General features: G+C 37.3%; 1 protein-coding gene across 2 annotated transcripts; it reads left to right on the top strand.

Moving 5' to 3' along the window:
• Positions 1-1691: 1691 nt before the first annotated feature.
• On the top strand, positions 1692-15077 carry znf281a (zinc finger protein 281a). 2 transcript variants are annotated; one of them, XM_089128702.1, is made up of 8 exons: positions 1692-1919; positions 6304-6854; positions 9042-9143; positions 9263-9386; positions 10183-10266; positions 10422-10540; positions 10612-12263; positions 14076-15077. In XM_089128702.1, exons 2-8 carry the CDS (start codon positions 6399-6401, stop codon positions 14302-14304), a joined length of 2766 nt encoding a protein of 921 aa, XP_088984828.1. In that variant the 5' UTR covers positions 1692-1919; positions 6304-6398; the 3' UTR covers positions 14305-15077. The 2 variants fall into 2 exon arrangements, with proteins under 2 accessions (XP_088984828.1, XP_039542110.2); XM_039686176.2 differs by lacking the exon at positions 14076-15077 and having other exon boundaries at positions 1694-1919; positions 10612-12519.
• Positions 15078-20670: the final 5593 nt, after the last annotated feature.

Below are 20670 nucleotides of genomic sequence, written 5' to 3'. Positions count from 1 at the left end.
ACAATTCACAGTAGGAGTTTTATTAACTAATTTTATCAAGTATTAAATACTGTAACAAATATTGTTTATAGATAGTGCATAATGTGAACTGATAATGTGAACTGTGAACAACCACAATATCTTATGTGTCAAATGTCTATGGTTAAATTTACCCATTTCTCATCTGGATTAATTGGGTCTTAAAATAGACAAGGAGATGCAGGCAATCTGTCTCATCAGGAAACAAAACTTATTAGGTGCTGATTTCGTATGCATTATATGTCAACCTCTAACCCCATAAACCCAACTGTCAATGGGGCAAATGCAGATCGTACGAATTCAAATCATTGACAAAATATAAAATTGTTATATATATGAGAGTGTACAAGCAACAGCATCTTCAGATGTGCTGGCCACATCAGCTGTCATGACCGTTTGTAGCTATTTTACGTTTTGGCAAATTTTGTGTTTTTATGATCTTACATCCCACAGATAGGATTAGGGATGGACCTTCATGACTGGTTCTTCTGGCATGGCCAACTTTTTTTAAGGAATGTATTTGACCAACGGCTCTGTTATCATAAACTCTTTCAGGTCAGCACATAGTCTAAAATTTTGTTTATGTTTGTCTTGTTTCGTTGTCTCTATCTTTCTTTGTTTCTCTTTGGATCTTCTCTTAAGGATCACTATTTTTGCTCACAATTAGTATAAAGGAGTTAATTATGGGTGTTATCAGATGATTTTTTTTTATCTTTAATGAATTGTGTCACAGCCATCCTATTAATTTGAGAGCCATATTACAATGGTTGGATGTGCTGTGTCCTAATTTTTGAGGACCCAATGGGATACCACCATATTGAGAGAGAATCAGATGGGCAATGGAAACTTCAACACATTGTCATGAAAAATAATGTTAAAGAATGTCAATGCAGATGTTTTCATCTGTGATATACATGTGATAAAGTTTTAAAACTTAATATGTTTGTGAGAATTACCCACAGTTTGCTGCACGGAAACATATTTCCGCCACATAAGAAAAAAAGCTTTTGTTAATCATAATTATGTCAAGAAATTATAATAAAAAAGTGAGAATCAAAATATAGGCTAGGTCTATAAACTATACAAGTCATTATTATGAGACAAAAAATGTGAAAATATGACAAATACTGAGCTGAAATTATTATATATGTTGAATATGACATAAAAAAACTTTTATTAACTGTCTTAAAAAAAAAGTTGAATATTGTAGCCTTATAAAAAAATATATCATAATTTCATTTGGGCTTTTTATGTAATACAACTTTGTAATTAAGTCATTATGACATACTAATTAATCATGAGATAATAAAAAAACAGAATTATAACATGCTAAGTCATAATTATGACATTTTTTACTTATAATTATGACAAAAAGTAGAAATGAATAAGTCAAAATTTTCAAAAATTAAAAAAGTCATAATTATATTAAGTCATAATGAGATAAAGTAGAAATTACAACTTTCCGTGTCATAATTATGATTTTTTTAAATCTTATAAAGTAGCTAACTTATGTAAGCTACAATAATTTCGAGCTTTTGTCAGTTATGATTTACAAAAGCAGGCTTTTTTTCCCCATGTGGCGGAAATGGGCTTCCATATCAGTGCCTTGCTGCAATTATAATGCAAAAGTGAATTGTACTGAAATGTAAATCTTCCCAACGGCACCCCACTAGGTCTGTGTTCCTCTGTGCGACAGTGTACTATCGGACGCTGCTCCAATGCCCTGGATCAGAGCGTCTGTCTCCTCGCAGGACCCGTCCGCTCTACCCACAGTTCCCCGCGCTCAGACAAGATGGAGGAACTCAGCAGCTGCGGGAGAACAATGTTTGGACTCTGAACATAAAAAGAAACGAGCGAGGGGGAAAATACACACTGAAAGAGCCAACGGTGGACATGCACTGGTAAGCGAAATCCTGAGATCAGCTTTGCGTGAAGTTTGATGCGCCGGAGAGGTGCACGCAAGCGGGGCAGACAACAAAGCGCAGCGACTCGTAGTGTAGCATATTAGCCGAGTAGCTTGACGCGGAGCATCAATTGTTCGTTGGAGTTGCATGGTGCTGTTTATTATGGGTAACGTTAAACGCTCGCACAGCCACACCATTGTGCATACTCATTTTGTCTGCATTTAGTTTGAGCATGTGATGTTAAACAAAATCACAATTTACTTTGTAAAGTGTTTTTGTAGTTAATTGTACTTGTTTTTATTATATTTGTCAGTATAAGATTGCATATTGGATGCCCTACACTTCGCCAGTGTAATTTATTTATTACGCGCATCGCTTAGCCGCATAGCTAGCGCGTTAGCGGCGAGGCCCTTTGTGAGTCGGCATGAAGTTATTAATATGGATCCCACCATAACGGTCCTGCCTTACTAACAAAAACTTTAAACTCCTGCGGTTATAGTATAGACTACAGGGTCCCGGGCCACTGAGTCTTGTTGCATTTTGCTTCAATATGGCCACTGCGTCCCGGGTTGAGGATCGATTTGAGTTGAGTGTGTGGAATAAATGATTTATGTCTCTGATTGATGAGCTAGCTCAGTTGGCTAACGTATTCACGAGCTATTTACATACCATCTGCGTCGCGTGCTGTCTGCGCGCACTCACAACACAAAGAGACGCGAGCTGCGTGAGATACGAGACGCCTCTACTGGGACAAAGTGTTCCTTTATTACTCCACAACATGTTTGGAACCACTTTATATCAAGTGTCTTTAACTAGTAACATTATATATATAGTAACATTATCTATCTATATATATATATATATATATATATATAGCCTGCTAACATTTGAAGCAATTTGATTCAAAGCGCTCATTCATTATGTACACGTTTTATAATTCCTATTCGTTTATAATTCTTATATATGCTTCTGCATGAAACACCTTTACAAAGAACTGATACAAATATGTGGTCCTTCTTTATATAAGATAGCTATGTTTTGAACCCCTACTAATTATCCTATATGTTGGACATGAACTATACATATTTTGAATGGGCTCCCATTGATCCTTGTAGTTAGACTTCATCTTTGCCTTGACTGTGAAGTGACACGGATGGAGTGGTTCTGACTAATGCAGGGCATCTGGTTCAGATCCAATCCAACAACTCTAAAGGGGAAATGAATAGTATGAATCATCGGATGTCGCATTAATCCAAAGAGCAATTGGCCATTGACTTCCCAGAAACATCATGTACCCTCGGCAAACGTGTGCACAATCATTGAGACAGAGAAGGATACTAATCTGCAGTGCTATTCCAAATTTACTGGTTACATTTCATCAAAATACAGTAGTTTTCCAGCATTGTTCAGAATATCATCTTTATTCTGGATAGCCTATCTTTTACTGTTCATGTTTTACCAGAGGTGTGAGTCAGAGTTTATAATGAGATTTATTATTTACCACAAAATAAAGCAAGACTTGCATGTTATTGGTTTATATATGACAAATCTATCAGTGAATGAACTCACTAGATCCTTTAGAGCGGTTACTGAATCATCATTCTGACTCACCGTCATTACTTTCAATGTTTGTGTGCTAAAAGGATTAGTTCAATCAAAAATGAAAATGATGTCTTTAATTACTGTCATCGTTCCAAACCCGCAATACGTTCTTTCATCTTCTGAACACAAATGAAGATCTTTTTGATGAAATCTGAGGCATTTCTGTCCTTCCATTGACTGGTACGTAACTACCACTTTGAAGCTTCAAAGAGTTCATAAAGAAATTGTAAACCTAATCATATGATTTGAGCAGTTTAGTCAAAATTTTCTGAAGTCGTGGTCGCTTTATTTGACAAACAGATTGAATTTAGGCTTTTATTCACTTGTAATAATTGTTTTTTAAACATAAACAAAAGCTCAACCAAACCTTCTTGATGTCATTGGTTGTTGTGGAAGCTCAAACTTGCTGCGTAACACGAAAATGAACCTCATTGGTTCTTGTGGAAGCTCAAACGTGCTGCGTAACACATGAGAATGGACTTCATTGTTTTTTGCATGTCGAGAGCAACATGCTTGAGCTTCTGTTTACCAAAACGGATATGATTTGATGAGTGTTTATATGTCAATAAAAGCCTAAATTCAACAATTTTTCTTTTAAAAGCAATCGAGTCTCTTAAAAATTGTACTTGCTCAATTTATATGGTCTTTTTACGATCTCTTTATGATCTTTTTGAATCATCAAAGTGGGAGTTGCATATTTGTCAATGGGTGAACTATCCCTAAGCCAATTTATGTATTGCATTTCAAACTTATATTATCATTAGGTTGCTTATGACACAGTGTAGGTACACATACAAATATGTACAGTAGATTAGGGCTTGTTAAATTTGCAAATTCGCATGGGTAATAATAATGTAAATTTTTGTAAACAGAGCAGACCATAAGTTGGTGTTGGATTCCCAGTCTTCAAACTCATAGTGCTTACACATAAAATAGCCACCAAAATAGATTAATGTAGGGCTCATGAGAATTATTTCTCACGTTTTATTTGCACAAGAAGTAAAAGTTTAGGTGGAATATCCCACAGGCCATCATACAGCCACCAACATTTGTAATGTTAGACAGGTTCACATTGCACAACATCTGTGTTTATATTTAAAACACGCTCTTAATCCTTAACGTTCATTTTGTTTTGCGTATGGCATCTTAAAAGCAATGTCTGTGCATGTGTAAATAAATTCTGGTTTCTTCAGCCTGAAAATAGAAATGTACTCTTATGTAATTGGTATTGGTTTAATTAACACACAAAAATGCAAACAATTCTAGTTTTGCTGTCGACAAAAATAATCTTAAAAAATAAAAAAGCTCTGCTATTTGAACAAGATTTTCGCCAGTAAATGACCTTTAAATGTTAAGCTAATTGAGATGTCGTGTCGCCTATGTTTGCTTTGGACCTATATCTATTTACAATTAAAAATATGGATTTAATATGGTTTTAATGTGTCATAAAACTAGCCACTTAACGACTCTATGTAATGAATGAAAAATAAAATAGTCAATGAGTTCAAACATTGATTTATTTTTATTTATTTATCCATCTATCTCAGTAGCTCATATACAGAGTTTTAAATGAAAGTGAGCCTGTGATGAAGCTCTGTTGGTGTTATCTATGACTCCTGATCTTTATTAGTACTTAACATTACTCCTCTTCAAAAGTCATAAACAAATTGTTTCCTGTAGGTGGTTGTTTGTGTGTTAAAAGAAAGAAATGGCAACCATAGTTCACTGTTGAGCAGTCGATATGTGTTTTGTGTCTGACCCACAAACCTTTCTGATTAATCCAGTTAGGCGCTAATTGGATCAAAAGAGCATACGGCGTATTTGTTCCTAAGTTTGTCACCAAAAATCTGCACATTACATCATTGCTTTAAGATTTCCATCAATTTGGTGAACCTCAAACAATTATTGTTTTCTTGTAAACTTTTGTCACAGTGTCCTGGTTTTGAGACTTGGTCTTAACAATAACATGGCTCACTTGGTTCTCCATGGCATATATACACTCTTGCGGCATTTGAAGCATTTAGGCTACACTGCCTATTAGCAGTGTAGCTTTAAAATATTAGGAACTTAAGTAAAATTCAAAAATAAACTGGAATAAACTGCTTTTATGGGTTTTTTTAATTGCTGGTATATTTAGAGTGCAGAATGGTTGATGAATATCCACTACTGTTCAAAAGTTTGGGGTCTTTTTTTTTTTTTTTTTTTTACATTAATGATAATGTTAAGAAATGTTTCTTGGACACCAAATCAGAATATCTAAATGATTTTTGAAGGATCAAGAAGAGTGAAAACTGGAGTAATGATGCTGAAAATTCAACTTTGCCATTGCTGGAATCCATTTAAAATTTTTTTAAAAGGCATGAGAATAGAAAAGCAAAATTGTAATTTTTGCTGGATTTTTGATCAAATAAATACAGCCTGGTGACTGGTGAGCATAAAATAATTATTTCAAGAACATAAATAAATAATCTTGCCTAACAAACATTTGAACAAGGGACGGTAGTGTTTAAATAAGTAAACTCACTTATTTTGTGCACAATGAATATGTTACTCAATAGGGATGAAAGATAATAAAGATATTGCTTGATAAGTGAGATCTTTGATTATAGTCCTTGAAAAAGAAAAAGGTAGTGCTTAAAGTCAATTTCATTTGATGGCATCTGTACGAACCGTGTAATTCCTTCTACTTGGCTAGTTGGACACCGTTGTTGGCATTAGACTGTAGTAATGCACGTGAAAAAATGTCAAATCATCATTTTGTCTCTTTTGATGTCTTTAGGATGAGTGAGGTGGCCTTGCATTGAAGCAGACCCCATCGGCCCTATTCCAGCATCAGTGTCGGTGTGACAACACTCAGAGCCTTGCCCCTTCATCATGAGCCTGATCCAGGACAAACTTGGCAATGAGTTCCTCCGCTCCAATGGTGGCATGGAGCCAGGCTTCGGTCCAGGCATGCTCATGTTCAGCCACTTGCCCCCTGTTACTAGTTTCACCCGACTGGCCAGTCAAACGGTTATGGCCGACCTACAGCCCCACGAGATGATCTTGAAGAAGGAGAGGGACTCGCCGGACTGTGGAGGAGGAGGAGGTGGAGGGATGAGTGCAGGAGGCATGTGTGGCGGAGGTGGCATGGGAGGGATGATGGGTAGTGTGGGCGATTATGTTCATGCCATGGGCATTAAACAGGAGAAGGTTTCTGAACACGATTACAGGCTTCCTCTCTACCCGGGGGGTGGAGGTGGAGCCGGAGTACGAAGTGGAGGAGAGTTGCTGGAGGTCTCGCTGGGCAACCATCAGAACCTGCTGGTGCACGACCTCAGTCTGGGAAACGTAAGTGTGCCGGCGTCTGTCTGTAGAATTTTCGTTGAAGTTACATTTTGCATTTTGGACAAGATGGTTGAACTTCAAAGAATTTTTAGCTCATGTTTTTATTAAAAGGTAAAGAACCACCATTGTGTCATTTCCAAGATTCCATTAAGAATGTTTTACTTGGCTTCCCTATAAATATATGTGTGTGAATGATCATTTTTATCAAGCTTGTATATTTAAGTTCAGTAATTTCACTTAAATGACAATTAATAGGTAATCTTCATTGTCATTTAAGTGAAATGACTGAACTTTAATATACAAGCTTGATAAAAATTTAAATTCTAGAAGAAAATTTATTATGGCACTTAGAGGCTTTTGCATCTGAACTCTTCATTCATATATATATATATATATATATATATATATATTATATATAGACCATTTTGCAAGATGTAAACAACACTGGTCCAGAAGCACTTCCTGTTTCAGTTTTTTAACACTACATAAAAGCTGGAATAAAATACAACCAACAGAACATATAAAACTTAACAAATTTAAACAAACATCTTTAAGATGTTTTCTTTACATGTGAAATAAAGAAAACAGTTACAAACTGAAACATTTTTACATCTTGCAAAAATGGTCTATATATATATATATGAAGAGTTCAGATGCAAAAGCCTCTAAATGCCATTTGAAATTTTCTTCTTTAAAGATGATTTTTATCAAACTTGTATATTTAAGTTCAGTAATTCCACTTAAATAACAATTAATAGGTAATTATCATTGCCATTTAAGTGAAATGACTGAACTTAAATATACAAGCTTGATAAAAATGATCATTCTAGAATAAAATTTCAAATGGCACTTAGAGGCTGAAATCTGAAATATATATATATATATATATATATATATATATACATACACACAGTATATATATATATATACACACACACACACACACACACACACTGGGCTTCATATGTACCATGCTTTTTGCCATGTTGTTTATATTATCATTTTAAAAACACCAAAGGAAAATCAAAATGTCTCAATTCCCCAGACTCTTGAGTTAATCCAGATTTTTAAAGGTCTAGATTCCATGGAAATCATACGAGCTTAACGCAGATTCCATAATAATAATAATACGTCATTTTGTTTCTGGATGAGTGAGGGGTTTGACTAGGTCAAATGTAACAAGTCATGCTGATGTGAGTGTGTGTGGAAATGCAAAACGGCACCTTGCTTCTCATACTGTGGTGATTATGCCCTTTCCAGGGCTGTAAGGGCAATGATCCCATTTAATCATTATAAGGGCTTATTGATCATCTCATCCGCACTGACGGCTGAAAGGAAATTGGGCTGAAGCATTGAGACACTGCATCTGGCTCGGTCTTTCTATAGTAGCCAAAGGCAGCTAAGCTATGATGATTACTTTAATAAAATTATGACTCATGCTAATTCGCAATTATTTCTAGCAGCACGCTAAGAAATAACACGCATGACGTCTTTGTTCTGTCTTTTGCTTTCTGGTCGCGCTTGGTTTTAATCTATCCTAGTAGCTCTTCCTCGTGCTCTTTGTGTTGAAAGAGAAGTAATTTTAAAGATGTCAGAACAGAGCAAAGAGTAAGGTTGTTTTTGTTTTTACTTCCTCGCTATTTTTGTCCAATATGCCATAGCCTTTAGAAGGACAATAAGGATATTCAATAAGGAACTAATATTTTAATCTCCATTCAGGGTGTGTTTTTGTGTGCGTTTGCTCTTGTTTTATACTGCCCAAGTGTGAAACTACTCAGATCAGATGTGCAGCTGGTCAATAATCCACTTTTTTTTTTTTTTTTTTTTTTCAATAGATGGTTGCGAAAATGAGAAAATTGGCATTTATTCCCCAGGGATCGATATAGAGGCTCGTAAATACGAGATTTACCACCATGCCTTCTGCCACATGCACATTAGGGAATACTTTTAATATTCAAACTAGACTTTCTTCTATTCTGTGCATATTAGAGAGTTGTGGCTGATTTCTGCATGTGCTTTTGTTTCATTAAAAAAAAATTCACAAATGCAGTCTCTCATTCACACAACGCAAGTCTCATGCATACAACACAAAAACCAGATTTGCGTATCTCAAATGTGTGAATGAATGGGGGTTTGTTGTCTTTTATTTAGTCCTCTCCCAATCCCATTCTATCTTTGTTATCCTTCCAGCTGTCAGGACGGCTGGTAAAGGAATCCTCAGGGAGGAAGGGTCGAAGGTCAAACGGAGAGGGGCAGGAGGGCAAGCCACGGAGGAAACGAGGAGAGTCGAAGGTGCAAACATGCAAAGCTTTTACATACAACTTGGTTATTAGTGGTAAAATGTAAAGATTTCCCTTCATATAATAATATTAGTGTTGTCTAATGCTGATCATTGTCTTCTTGTCTTGCAGTCAATGATGCTGGATCCAGATGGAGGGAGCTTGTCTCCAAACTCCAAACCGCACATATGTGAGCACTGCAATGCAGCGTTCCGGAGCTCCTATCATTTACGCAGACATGTGCTTATACACACAGGTCAGCATGCGTTTACTCTTAACACACGAGAGCGTGCTTAAGTTAGTGTGTGTTCTACACAGTAGCCATTGGGCCATGCACACCGTGTCATCACCAATCAATTTGGTCCAAGGATTAACAGCCAGTGTTCAGTGGAGATTAAAAGTGTACTTGCAATCTAAAATAGTTGGTTTGTCAAGTTCACAAAAAACAACATTTATTACACAGACAACTCGGATTAACTGTTGGGTTAATTATTACATATTTTTAATTATTTAAGGAAAAAGGTTGGCAGAATAGCAAACATATTACATTTGTTTAGAAAAGATGTGCAAGCAATAGTAAATAAGAAATGTACTGCAAACATTAAACTTTTTAAATTTTTATACATTTAAGCCAAATTGTGAAACAATAGAATAGCTTCTAACGAAATGTGAGAGACATTACATTATATTCATATATTCACATTATATATTGAAGATGAATTATTTTTATTACAACAGAAGAACCTGCTAGATAGGGGAACCTTTGAGTATTGGCATGAACGAAGAGGAACCTTGGAGTCAAAAATGTTGAGAACTACTGCTTTAATTGCACCCAAATCGGGTGCTTCAGTTTTCAATGAGCTTATTGCTCCAAATGTCGGTGCTGATTTACTCTTCAGTTCTGCCCATCAAATGGCTTTCTGAAGTAATTGATTCAGTTTGTAACTGCTGTAATTATTCTTTAAATGTGCCACATTAAAAACCATCATGTTCCATGGCTGTCTCTAGTCATTGCAAACAAAGGTCAATGCTTGACTCCATTTCCTTTACAGGTGAGAGGCCTTTCCGCTGCACTCAGTGTAACATGAGCTTCATTCAGAAATACCTCTTACAGAGACACGAGAAGATCCACAGTGGTAAGTTCCTTAATTTTGCACAAACTTCAGCTTTCATTTCCCCATTTCTATTGTCTTTGTTTGCGACATGTTTATCAAGCCTCATGGTTCTGTTTTTGTTGTAAATTATTCAAAGCCTGTTTGGTCTGCAACTTATTTTTTTTTATGGTTTCCAGGAGAGAAGCCATTCAGCTGTGATCAGTGCAACATGCGTTTTATTCAGAAGTATCACATGGAAAGACACAAGAGAACTCATAGTGGAGAAAAGCCATACAAGTGTGACACCTGCCAACAGGTGAGTTTCAGGCCGTTTCAGCCAGTTCTCTTTGCCCGTGTTGTCGTCTTATGCTGTTGTTCCTTCTGTAGTATTTTTCCAGAACGGACCGGTTGCTGAAGCACAAGCGGACGTGTGGAGATGCCATAAAAAAGGGTGTGGATGGAGCGGAGCACGAGTTGGGCGCAGCGGGTGACGGAGAACACGGCAGCTACGGAATCTCTCAGGGAAATGCGGCCACGCCTGGCCGCAAACGGGGCAAGTCAAAAAATGCTGGTGAGGGGAGTGAACGCAAACGTAAGAAGTCATCCGGGCCTTCGGGGGTGACGCATGGTCAGGGGGCGGATGGTTACGGGGTGCACGACTTCAGCTCACCTGCGAACCACGGGGTCTCAACGTCGTCATCTTCAGTCCAGCCGGGCCCCAGCATGCATAGCGAACATGGCCGGGCTCCCAAGATGGCCTTCAAGAAGGGGAACAGGAAGTCCCAGGAGAAGAATGCTCAACACATGGATCAGTCCAAACCAGGAGGCATGGAGCTGCCTGCCGGAGGAGGCTTGGAAGGCCTTGGACTTCTTCCAGGTCCAGGGGCCAAAGTCGGTCACAGCAGCAGTAACTATGACGACGCCATGCAGTTTTTGAAGAAGAGGCGATACCTCAATGTGACAAACAATGGCAGTGCGGGTTCTGGAGCTTCAGACTACGACGTAGGCATCAGTCATCTGCAGTCGCAACCGACGGTCATTCAGGGTGTCGTCTCGGGGGTTCTAGATGGTGATGTTGCGCTAGGCCTTCTGGACTCGTCCCCTCTGGGAGATATAAAGCATGACAAGTCTGGAATCCCAGATGAGGTTCTCCAGAGCTTGTTGGACCACTATGCTCACAAGCACGACGTGTCTTTCGACATCCCCGATCCCCATCACGTGGAGCTCCAGCCAGCCGGCACGGATGCCGCAGACCCGTTGGGACCCGAGGGCTCCCCGTCAAGTCCCAACAGCGGCGACAAAGCCGTGACCATGCACGAGTACTCGCGTTTTCTTCTTCAGGCACTAGAGCGAACCAGTCACAACTTAAACTTCTCATTGGGTCCCAGTCACGGTTCTGCCGTGACTACCACAGGACCGTTTCCTGGGTCTAGCCCACTTTTGTCAGACAAGCATGTGTATACTTCCTCACCTCTCGAGTACTCGTTCTCACAACCAGTCTCATCTTCGCCCTCCCTTTCGTCTGTGCCAAAGTCTCACTTTGGTCTCCTTGAGGGCTCATCTCCTCCAACGGGCTTCCACATGAGCAGCCTGGAGCAGTCTGCGCACACCCAGCAGCTCACACCTTCCCAGGAGCTCACCGAACAGCTGGACAAGCAGCACACCCCCCCTCCGCCGCCTCCACACACCCCCAACTCCAATGCCTACCAGATCGCACCTCAGCCTCCTGACCTGGGCGGTCCAAAAGAACCGCAAGGGCCGAAAAATGGAGCCGCAGCCACCACTGGAGGATTCGCCCAGGATCTGGCCACCCTGGACCCAGCCAAGGCTTCTTATCAGATCGAAAACTTTGCCCAGGCTTTCGGGGCACAGTTTAAAGGGGGCCGAGTGCCCCTGGCCTTTAGCAGTGACTCGGGGGGAGAGGTAAATCACCGCTTACAGACATCAGTCTCCGAATTCTCAGGGTATAGCAGTCTCTTGGCTGATGCCAGCGACCCAGTCAGCAGTGGCTCCAAAACCCCAACAAGCCAAAGCTACAGGTGAATGGGCTCCTGTGCCTAGATGCTCAGATGGAGGTTCCCTATTTTTATTTTGTCATGCTGTCTTTATTTTGTATTATTGTTGTTGTTGTTGTTATTATTATTGTTATTATTAATATTGTTATTATTGTTATTTAGTTCTCCTCCTTTAATGAAGTTGTAATGCTTTTAAGACATGTTTTTCGTACTGAAAATACGTTCATATTTCTCTCTCCTTTGGCCTGCGATGCATTTTCCACAATCCCCCCCCCCCCCCAATTTCCTTTGGAAAATAAGGAAACGCATCTTTTTTTTAAATTCTCAGCATACTTCTAGTTCTAGTCTGTTAATCAATAGATGGGGAAAAAAAAGTAATAGTTGTTTACTTTTTCCAAAAGTCACTCACATTTTAGTAATCGACTTCGCAAGCATGTAAAAATTACTACGAAATTGTAATGGCAGGGAGTCACCCAGAACTAAAATAGTCTGTTACAATGATTCAAGTATTACTCAGGAAAATGTGTGGACGGCAAATCTATACGAGGGGGTAGCAAGCATTCATCGACCAGGCAGACGTTTTGCAAATACAAAGAGCTTTTTCAGGAGATTTTTTTTTTTTTTTTTTTATTCTTCTGAACGAGTGCAACAAGTAGAAGACCGAAGCGCTGCCTGCTAAATTACACTGACACCACTTTCCACTTAGCTGTATAGAGATTATGGTACTTTTATCTCAATGTGAAATGCTCACATTCTCTTTCAGTAAGGGCCATATATATATGAATTTATATTTATAAGAATATCTGTATGTAAAATAACATATACTCTTTCTTGAGACTGGCAGGTGACCTGGAGGGAGATAGTTTGTGAAGGGAGGCCTGTGACTGACAGCACATAACAGCCCTTTCATTCTGTCTCGTCTTTTTTTCCCCCTTGGATTGTGAAGGCAAGGGCTATACACTAGAGGGCGCTGCATGCGAGCGTGTAAGTGCCAGATCGTGGGATTTTTCTGTGCCTGTCTGGCTTGCTCATCCCTTTCTCCCTCTGTCCCATCCTGCTTTACCTTCTTTGTCAGAAAGAATCCCATCTAGCACTTTTTTAACCTGTTTATTTTACACGGTGAATGAAACTACCCAGGCTGATGATCACACAGTATGTGAGCTGTGCAACTGACATGATGTTTTTAAAAGGGGGCAGTAGACAGAAAAGGGCTGTTATTTTAGTAAGTGTAGGTTATGTCAAAAAGACTAGTGATGAGGTCTTTCTGATGGAAAACTTTAGTTTCAATGGGATGTGTTTGCTGGAATTAAGGTTGGGCTTTCCTCGGGGTGGGAGCGTAGGGTGTCTTTTTTTATCTTTTATTCCCAGATTGGATGTAGGGCAGGTTATAGAGGGGGATTATTTTTTTTGTATATTTTGTGTTCTGTTTTATTTCAAAAGTATTGGTTTGGGAAAATGTGCTATGTGTTGAAATGGCCCCTGTTGTACCGATTACAGTTTGTTTTGTTCAGGCCTTTTACCAGAGGCAACTTGTAAAATGTCCCATTTTTAGTAATTTATATAGTATAGGTCCTAAATATACTGACTTACAGTCCAAAAGGAATTCAGCCAACTTATTGCAGAGTGCATGCAGGGCAAAGTATTACCTTGAACTACATTTTTATACATTTGATTTTGTACTGTACAAGTATTATTGTATTTTTTTTTTTGAGCGATCAATAACTGTCTTCCATCAGCGCTGTTGGCTGCTGTTACGCTGTCCTTGAATTCCTGTCATCTAATGTTGTTCTTCCTTTCATGTGTTTTACTCCTTTTGTACCTACCAATACCTAAAAGGACAGAACCACATGCAAGATTGTTTGACAGGCGGCTGTCTCTTGGGGAACACGAACAGACCACTAGGACTTCTTTAGAAATGTTGAGGTACTCCGTTCACATTAATGGTAGTAATAATAACATTGAGCAGTGTGATGACTTGACTAAAATGAAATCATTAAAGCTGATGATTTTATACCTCTTATCACTGGTGACCGAAGCAGGGATTTCAAAGATTGACTTTATGTAGCATGACTGACGTGGCTACCGCTAAGAAACGCCTCAAATAGTCCCCTCACCATCATTTTTTTGTGTCATTACGGAATTGCTTTCGCCTAATGGTAAAGACACTGATGTCTGGACTGTGATCACAGTGTATTTATGAATACAAAAAAGGTTCTTGAAGTTGCTCACTTTGTATTGTTTCAATAACTGTAAGGACAGGAGATCCCAAAGATGCTATGAATTCAAATCCAAGTTTATGCATCACATGCAGATTGTGCACAGCCTATTAGCCGAACTCACCCCATGCCCTGCAGTAATGTTCATTGTTTTGTTTTACGGTTTGCTGTGGGGCTCGGCTGAAATTTCACGTTTTCAGATGTGTAAAGCCCCCTCAGACACTGTCAAGCCTCGATCGAGATCCTTATGTGGCTTGAATAATGCCAGCCATCAATCTGTCAGTGGTTGCCACCACAAAGTTCTCTTGACACTTGTTTTTTGAAATTTTTATTTCGGGGGGGCTCCTTGCTGTATATTCCTGAAAATATTTATTTTGTTTACATACAATTAATAACACTACATTATTTTTCCTCTCCCTTGATGTTCTTTTGCATGTACATTTTTGAAACTTTTTTTTTTTCTTTTCGCCCCCTTTTTGTCACCATGCCAAATTTGTAGCTAATTATCTTTTTCTCTCCTGTCTTATTTTATTACAGATTCTTGTGATCTGATTCGCAGGGCTATACCTGTCCATTTTGACTTTATTATTGATTAGGAAAAACAATAAAAATGCTGATATCAGTGTGTTTGGACGTATGGATTTATTTTCATTGTGACGTGTCGTATATTTAGAGAGACATTTTTACATACCATATCTTGTTTGATAAACAGGACTTGTGTAAGTGGGCTTTTTGCTGATGCAGAAGTTTAGGTGAATTTGAATCTAATCTTGAGTCTTGCTCTTTCATCATGTTGACCATAAACCAAGGTGTTCTTCTTACCAGAGTGACAATTGCAGCAAGTAGCCTCTAATAACTTAAGGAAATTACTTAACTTTCTGTAATCAAGCAGTAAATGACCAAAGTATCTTTTTTTAGCCTTGGTATCTCATTGCACTACTATATCTGTATCAGGGTGGAGCCTTGTAGGTGCTGAGCTCTGTATGATGATGCTTTCGGTGACTATATGTGTGACGTGCTACTTAGGTTAACTATTTCCAGATAGTGACCCATCCTTGAAATTGAATGGACAAATCGATTTATTTTAATTTTAAATATGCACTTAAATACATTTTTTACGCAAAGATGTATTAAACTGGCCAAAAATAACAGCAAAGACAGTCACAAAAGATCACAAAAGTTTCCTCAAAAATATTTAGCAGCACAACTGTTTTCAACATTGAAACAACATGCAGGTCCCATTGATGCTGGAAATACAACATTTCTGAAGAGTTATTTCACAATATTGTTTTACTATATTTTTAAACATCTAAATGCAGTTTTAGTTTGACCACTTTCAAAAACATCTTATAAATATAAATCCTACACCGACCCCAAACGTTTCAATATGGTAGTAATTCAATCTTTGATGTAACCATGAAACCATGTTTTTACGGTCTATGATTAAAACAACTGTAAAAAATATTGTTGGTTTAACTTAAAAAATGAAGTAACCTGGTTGCCTTAACTTTTAAGTTCATTGAATTTGAATCATAGTTAATACAATGGAGATTGATTTAATCATCAGAAACTCAAAATATGTTATCTGAACCACATAAATTATCTACGTTGATTTGACAGAAGAAAAAACGTTATAACAAATTATGATATTTTTTTTACAGTGTATAATATAATGCCATCTTTCCATTTCTAGATATTTTATGTTCATTAGTGCGTCTGGTTACATCAAAGTTTGAATTAGTATTAATATTGTTGTTGTTTTTTTCAGTTGAGATTTTTTTATGTTTATTTTTTGATTTTATATTTGCTTAAGAAGTTTTATAGTTTCTATCTTAATGGGAATACAATATATACTGTGTCCTAACATTACATGATTGTAAAGATTTGATGAAACATTTAGATCACTATCGTTTCACATTTTTGTTGATTTTGGCCTTTTTTGTGGAGAGCTAAATGCTGATCACACCGACAACTGCAGGTCATCTTGGGAGAACAGCTATTTGGTAAAGTTGTCAGACGACACAGCCCTGTTGTCCCTATTACAGGGCAACCAATCTGATCACAATAATGCCCACATGGATTTTGTCAGATGGTGTGAGGATAGCTTCCTTGACTTAAATGCGTCAAAAACTAAAGAAGTAATCATAGATTTTAGGAAGCATAGTGAAGAACTGTGGGTGGGTGTGTGTGATACTGGTTGGAGTAAATATGAGAATGTGAGTATTTATTTCTTTTATTCATTGTGTGTTACTGTATTTTAACTATTATGGATGGGTTGGCTGTAAAACTGAATTGCCCCTTGGGGACTAATAAAGGTAACTGAACTGATCAAACATTTTCCTCCTATCTCACAACATCAAGGAAGTTTTAATACAATTAGAGTCAACAGAGATATGCATGACCCTGTTTGTTTCAGGGTAATAAATTCAGCTTCATAATCAACAGATACTTTGTTTATTTTCTTTGAGGAGTGAAGACATTTGAATGTATGAAAAATATGCTTGACATCAAAATATGTTAGGCGGGGATCATAAGCGTGTTAGCTACTTTATTGTTTTGCATTTCGTCAAGCATAATAATAGGCTACTCATTTTCAAATATCTTAATGTCTATGAATCTGTAGGCCTAATGAATTTAGAACTGATATCGTCCCATTTAGTGTTACTATAACTAGGGTTTAACGATTTAACACCCCAGACCTATGAAGTTCATCTTATATTTCGTTCAATTGATTGGTGACTAACATGAAGCAGGGTAGTGCTATACGTGGTGCAGACTATAATGCAGTCAAAAGCTAAAGTTCAAGATTTACTCGGGCAAAAATGCTTCTGATTGAGTTTTTGTCTCATAATAGCAGGAGTGCGAATATGTTATATTGTTATATTTTAGACACAAGCTCAATTTTTCCAACAACGTTTCCGGTAAAGCCAGTGCAGAACTGACGAAACACAGCGATGTTTAGTTTCTGAATGAATTTGCGATGCTCAAAAATGAAAATTCTGTTCATTTGCTCACGCTCATGTCGTGTCAAAGCTTTATGACGTTGTTTCTTTTGCCGAATATAAAATAATATTGTGAAGAATGTTGGTCCAAACGGTTTTGGTCTGTATAATATATCTCAATACCAAATTCAGATGCAGCTTTTGAAAAAAGATAAATAAATAATAATAAACATGGCCCTTGTCAGCCAAATTTCATGTGATTAATTAATGATTATTTTAATCAATTAATCGGCGCATATTGTAATTAATTCATTAAAAAAAATCTCTTGACAGCCCTATAGTAATAACATAAGACATATTGTGCAGTCACTCAAAAGGTTTAAAGTCCAAGCACTGTTTGCTTGTATCATTCACGTCACATATTAGATGGGCCACTGTAACTCCGCTATGAAAATGAGCTCTTAAAAATGACTTCAGCATTCTCATCTTATCAGGCAAGTTGTAGGTTTCTAAATTCAGAGCAATCCCAATAAGCGCAGGGGCCCAAAGAGCGGCTTTCTAAGAAAGATTTACAGTGAAGGACCAAGTGGCCTTTGTCACCATGGCAGCACACATGTCATAAAGCCATAAAGGTGTATTCTGTCCTGAGCACACCTGATCAAACAGAGTTGTTCTGGTCGAAGGGAATCGTCATGAATTTCAGCCAAGCATCTATTGACTGTATGAGCCTCCAAGTCTAGGTTGTGGTTTAGGTGGTGTGATGTGATGTGAGAGTTCAAATTCATTTGATCCATTCGTTCTTTATGCACATTTTCCCATTTTGTGATAGTTTTGATGTAATTTGAAGCAAATCCCTGGTCTACTTTGAGGCTTTTGTTTGACTTGCGTCATGTGACAGAGCTACTCATATACTCAACTTCCTTGTGCTTTTTATTTTATTTCAGCATTTTCAGTCTTTTTAATAACAGAATATCTCAACACTTTTAACTCATGGTGTTTAAGATATTGCATCCTTAGTTTAGCATCATATCTCTTAAAATGTACGTTATACTAAAAGAAAAGTTTTGAAAGGCTGCTCTTGTTGTTTCTTTGATATTCTGATTCCACTCTTCCATTCAAAACAGTAAGGAAGAAGTGATATTTTTCTGTGAAAATACAGTCCTCTTCCTTGTTCCCCTGTCCTGGAACAGACTTCCCAGTGGATCTGAACTCAGATTGCATATTGTTTACAAACAAAGGGAAGGTTTTTTTTTTTTTTTTTTTTTTGCTTTATATTCAATAACAAAAACCTTCAGCTTAACCCCAAAAGCCTAAAAATGAATAAAGCTTAAATTTATATTTAAATGTATCATATTACAATTGTTTGATTGATTGTTTTTTTTTTTTTTACTGTGTACTACTTCCCCTATTACTTAGTAATTACCATAATAACACATTCCCATTTAGAACATGAAACCAGAGCTATTTGATCTGGTTTGTGGAACTATACCGTGTAGAAAAGAGAAAATAACTTCTTGTAGAAACAAGCAGCATATTGAAACTTCATATTGAAACTAATTTTGCAGAACTACCACTTGAGGAAAAGACATGAAAACAATGGCTCAGATGTGGGTCACACTGTCTATTATTGAGACCACTAGAGATATGAGACAGTAAGTATTATAAAAGAATGGTGATACATTTCAGGGAACTTCCATTTACTGCTTTATACGCATTCAATTTATTATTTTAGTTCCTTTTTTCCACATTTTACTTCCCTTATATGTCAATAACCGGTAACATGTGGATTCCCACATGGTTCGTAAATACATAGAGTGGGTAGGAAGTGAATTGTTACTTAATTAGTAGTGAAGCTTCAACTTCTTACAGTCACTGGTATGACAGGACTCTCAAATTATGGATGACAAAGAGAACAATCTGTACAAAATACAAGTTCATTAAATACAAGATTATTTAAAAAAAAATTACAGTTATTTTATTTTATATTATAGCTTGTATGATACAACTCACACATGCCAAATTAATACACGTTTTGCTCAAATAAACAGGCCATTTGAAAATGTCCTCCAATAAGTAATGCTCTTATGATTGAGTCTCACCGAAAGGTCATGTTTCAAAACGTACTATAAAATATCACCTTTCCGCATGCAAACATCTATTCTTTTAACCAGACAATAAAACATTTTCATATGCTGCGGTCTTCCCATGTTGTGCAACCATTCTTGTTACGATGGTGGCCAGCTCGTGATGATGTGCCTGCATATCATAATACTTGTTTGAAATCATTCCCTCACATTTTCATGAGTACACAGTGGAGTTCTCTCGAAACATACAGGCTGAGGCAGAATGAGTTTCTGTATACTTATTGTGTACACTTTAAAAAATAATCGTGTAAAAAAAACGGTAAACTACTGGCAGCTGTGGTTGCCAGCATCATACCGTAAAAATATGGTGTGTTACTGTTTTTGAAATCAACAACTAAATATTGTTTTTTTAGCTATACAGTATACAACCGTAATTTAACAGTAGCAGACAAAATGGTTAGCTGTTTAGCTGTTAATAAAAAATAAAAAATGAGTTACACTGCCAGTAGTTAACCGTTATTTTACACGATTATTTTTTACAGTGTAAAATTCAAGCATTTTAAGCCATAAAAGTTCAATAAAGCTTGAATTTAATCTGCTTCCTCAATTCCTCAACCAAAATTGAATTTACATACTAACCTGTGAGTCCAACAATAGTGATGCCGAATCTTAATTTTAAATTTGCTCGAAAAGCTTGTTTTAATTACTGTAAAATGTTGTTCCAATTCTCATCACTAATTGTGTATATAGTTGACTTTTTTCTTATAGCTTCTGAATAGCGTGTCCAACAACCATTTTTTTAGCACAGTCACAACACTGTTTTCAACTAAAAATGCTTAACGTTTTGTGCGTTTTGGCCTTTCATTTACAACAGCAGTATTTTGGGGGCCTGAAAACGCAAACTTTTGAAAACAGCTTTCAACGTGCAAGTTTTTTAAAAAAGCAGAAGAAGGTTTGTAATACAACATTTAAAAATGCTCTGCCTTGTAAAAATGGGAAAACGTGTGGTATATCCCTGTTGTTGCCATTGCTATTGACTGTACTGATAAACTCAACACTGAATGACTTTGCACTCTTATTGTTCAAGCCCTCCTCATTACACAGACCTCATTTGTCTTCATGACCATTTCAAAATGTTATCAATATGGTAGGCTATACAGCTCTAGAACTTTTGCCCTCCTATAGTCTG

Source organism: Pimephales promelas, chromosome 3 (genome assembly GCF_988280905.1).
Source record: "Pimephales promelas chromosome 3, fPimPro1.hap1.1, whole genome shotgun sequence".
Taxonomy (NCBI): Eukaryota; Metazoa; Chordata; class Actinopteri; order Cypriniformes; family Leuciscidae; genus Pimephales; species Pimephales promelas.
Note: the sequence above shows the minus strand (reverse complement) of the source record. Positions and strands in the feature narration are given on the sequence as shown.

Bases quoted from the DNA above. Each gene is read 5' to 3' on its own strand.
- znf281a (XM_089128702.1), top strand. From the start codon at position 6,399: ATGAGCCTGATCCAGGACAAACTTGGCAATGAGTTCCTCCGCTCCAAT. The intron at 9,387-10,182 runs GTCAGCATGCGT...TTTCCTTTACAG, and splicing joins ACATGTGCTTATACACACAG to GTGAGAGGCCTTTCCGCTGC. The intron at 12,264-14,075 runs GTGAATGGGCTC...AATACCTAAAAG, and splicing joins CCAACAAGCCAAAGCTACAG to GACAGAACCACATGCAAGAT.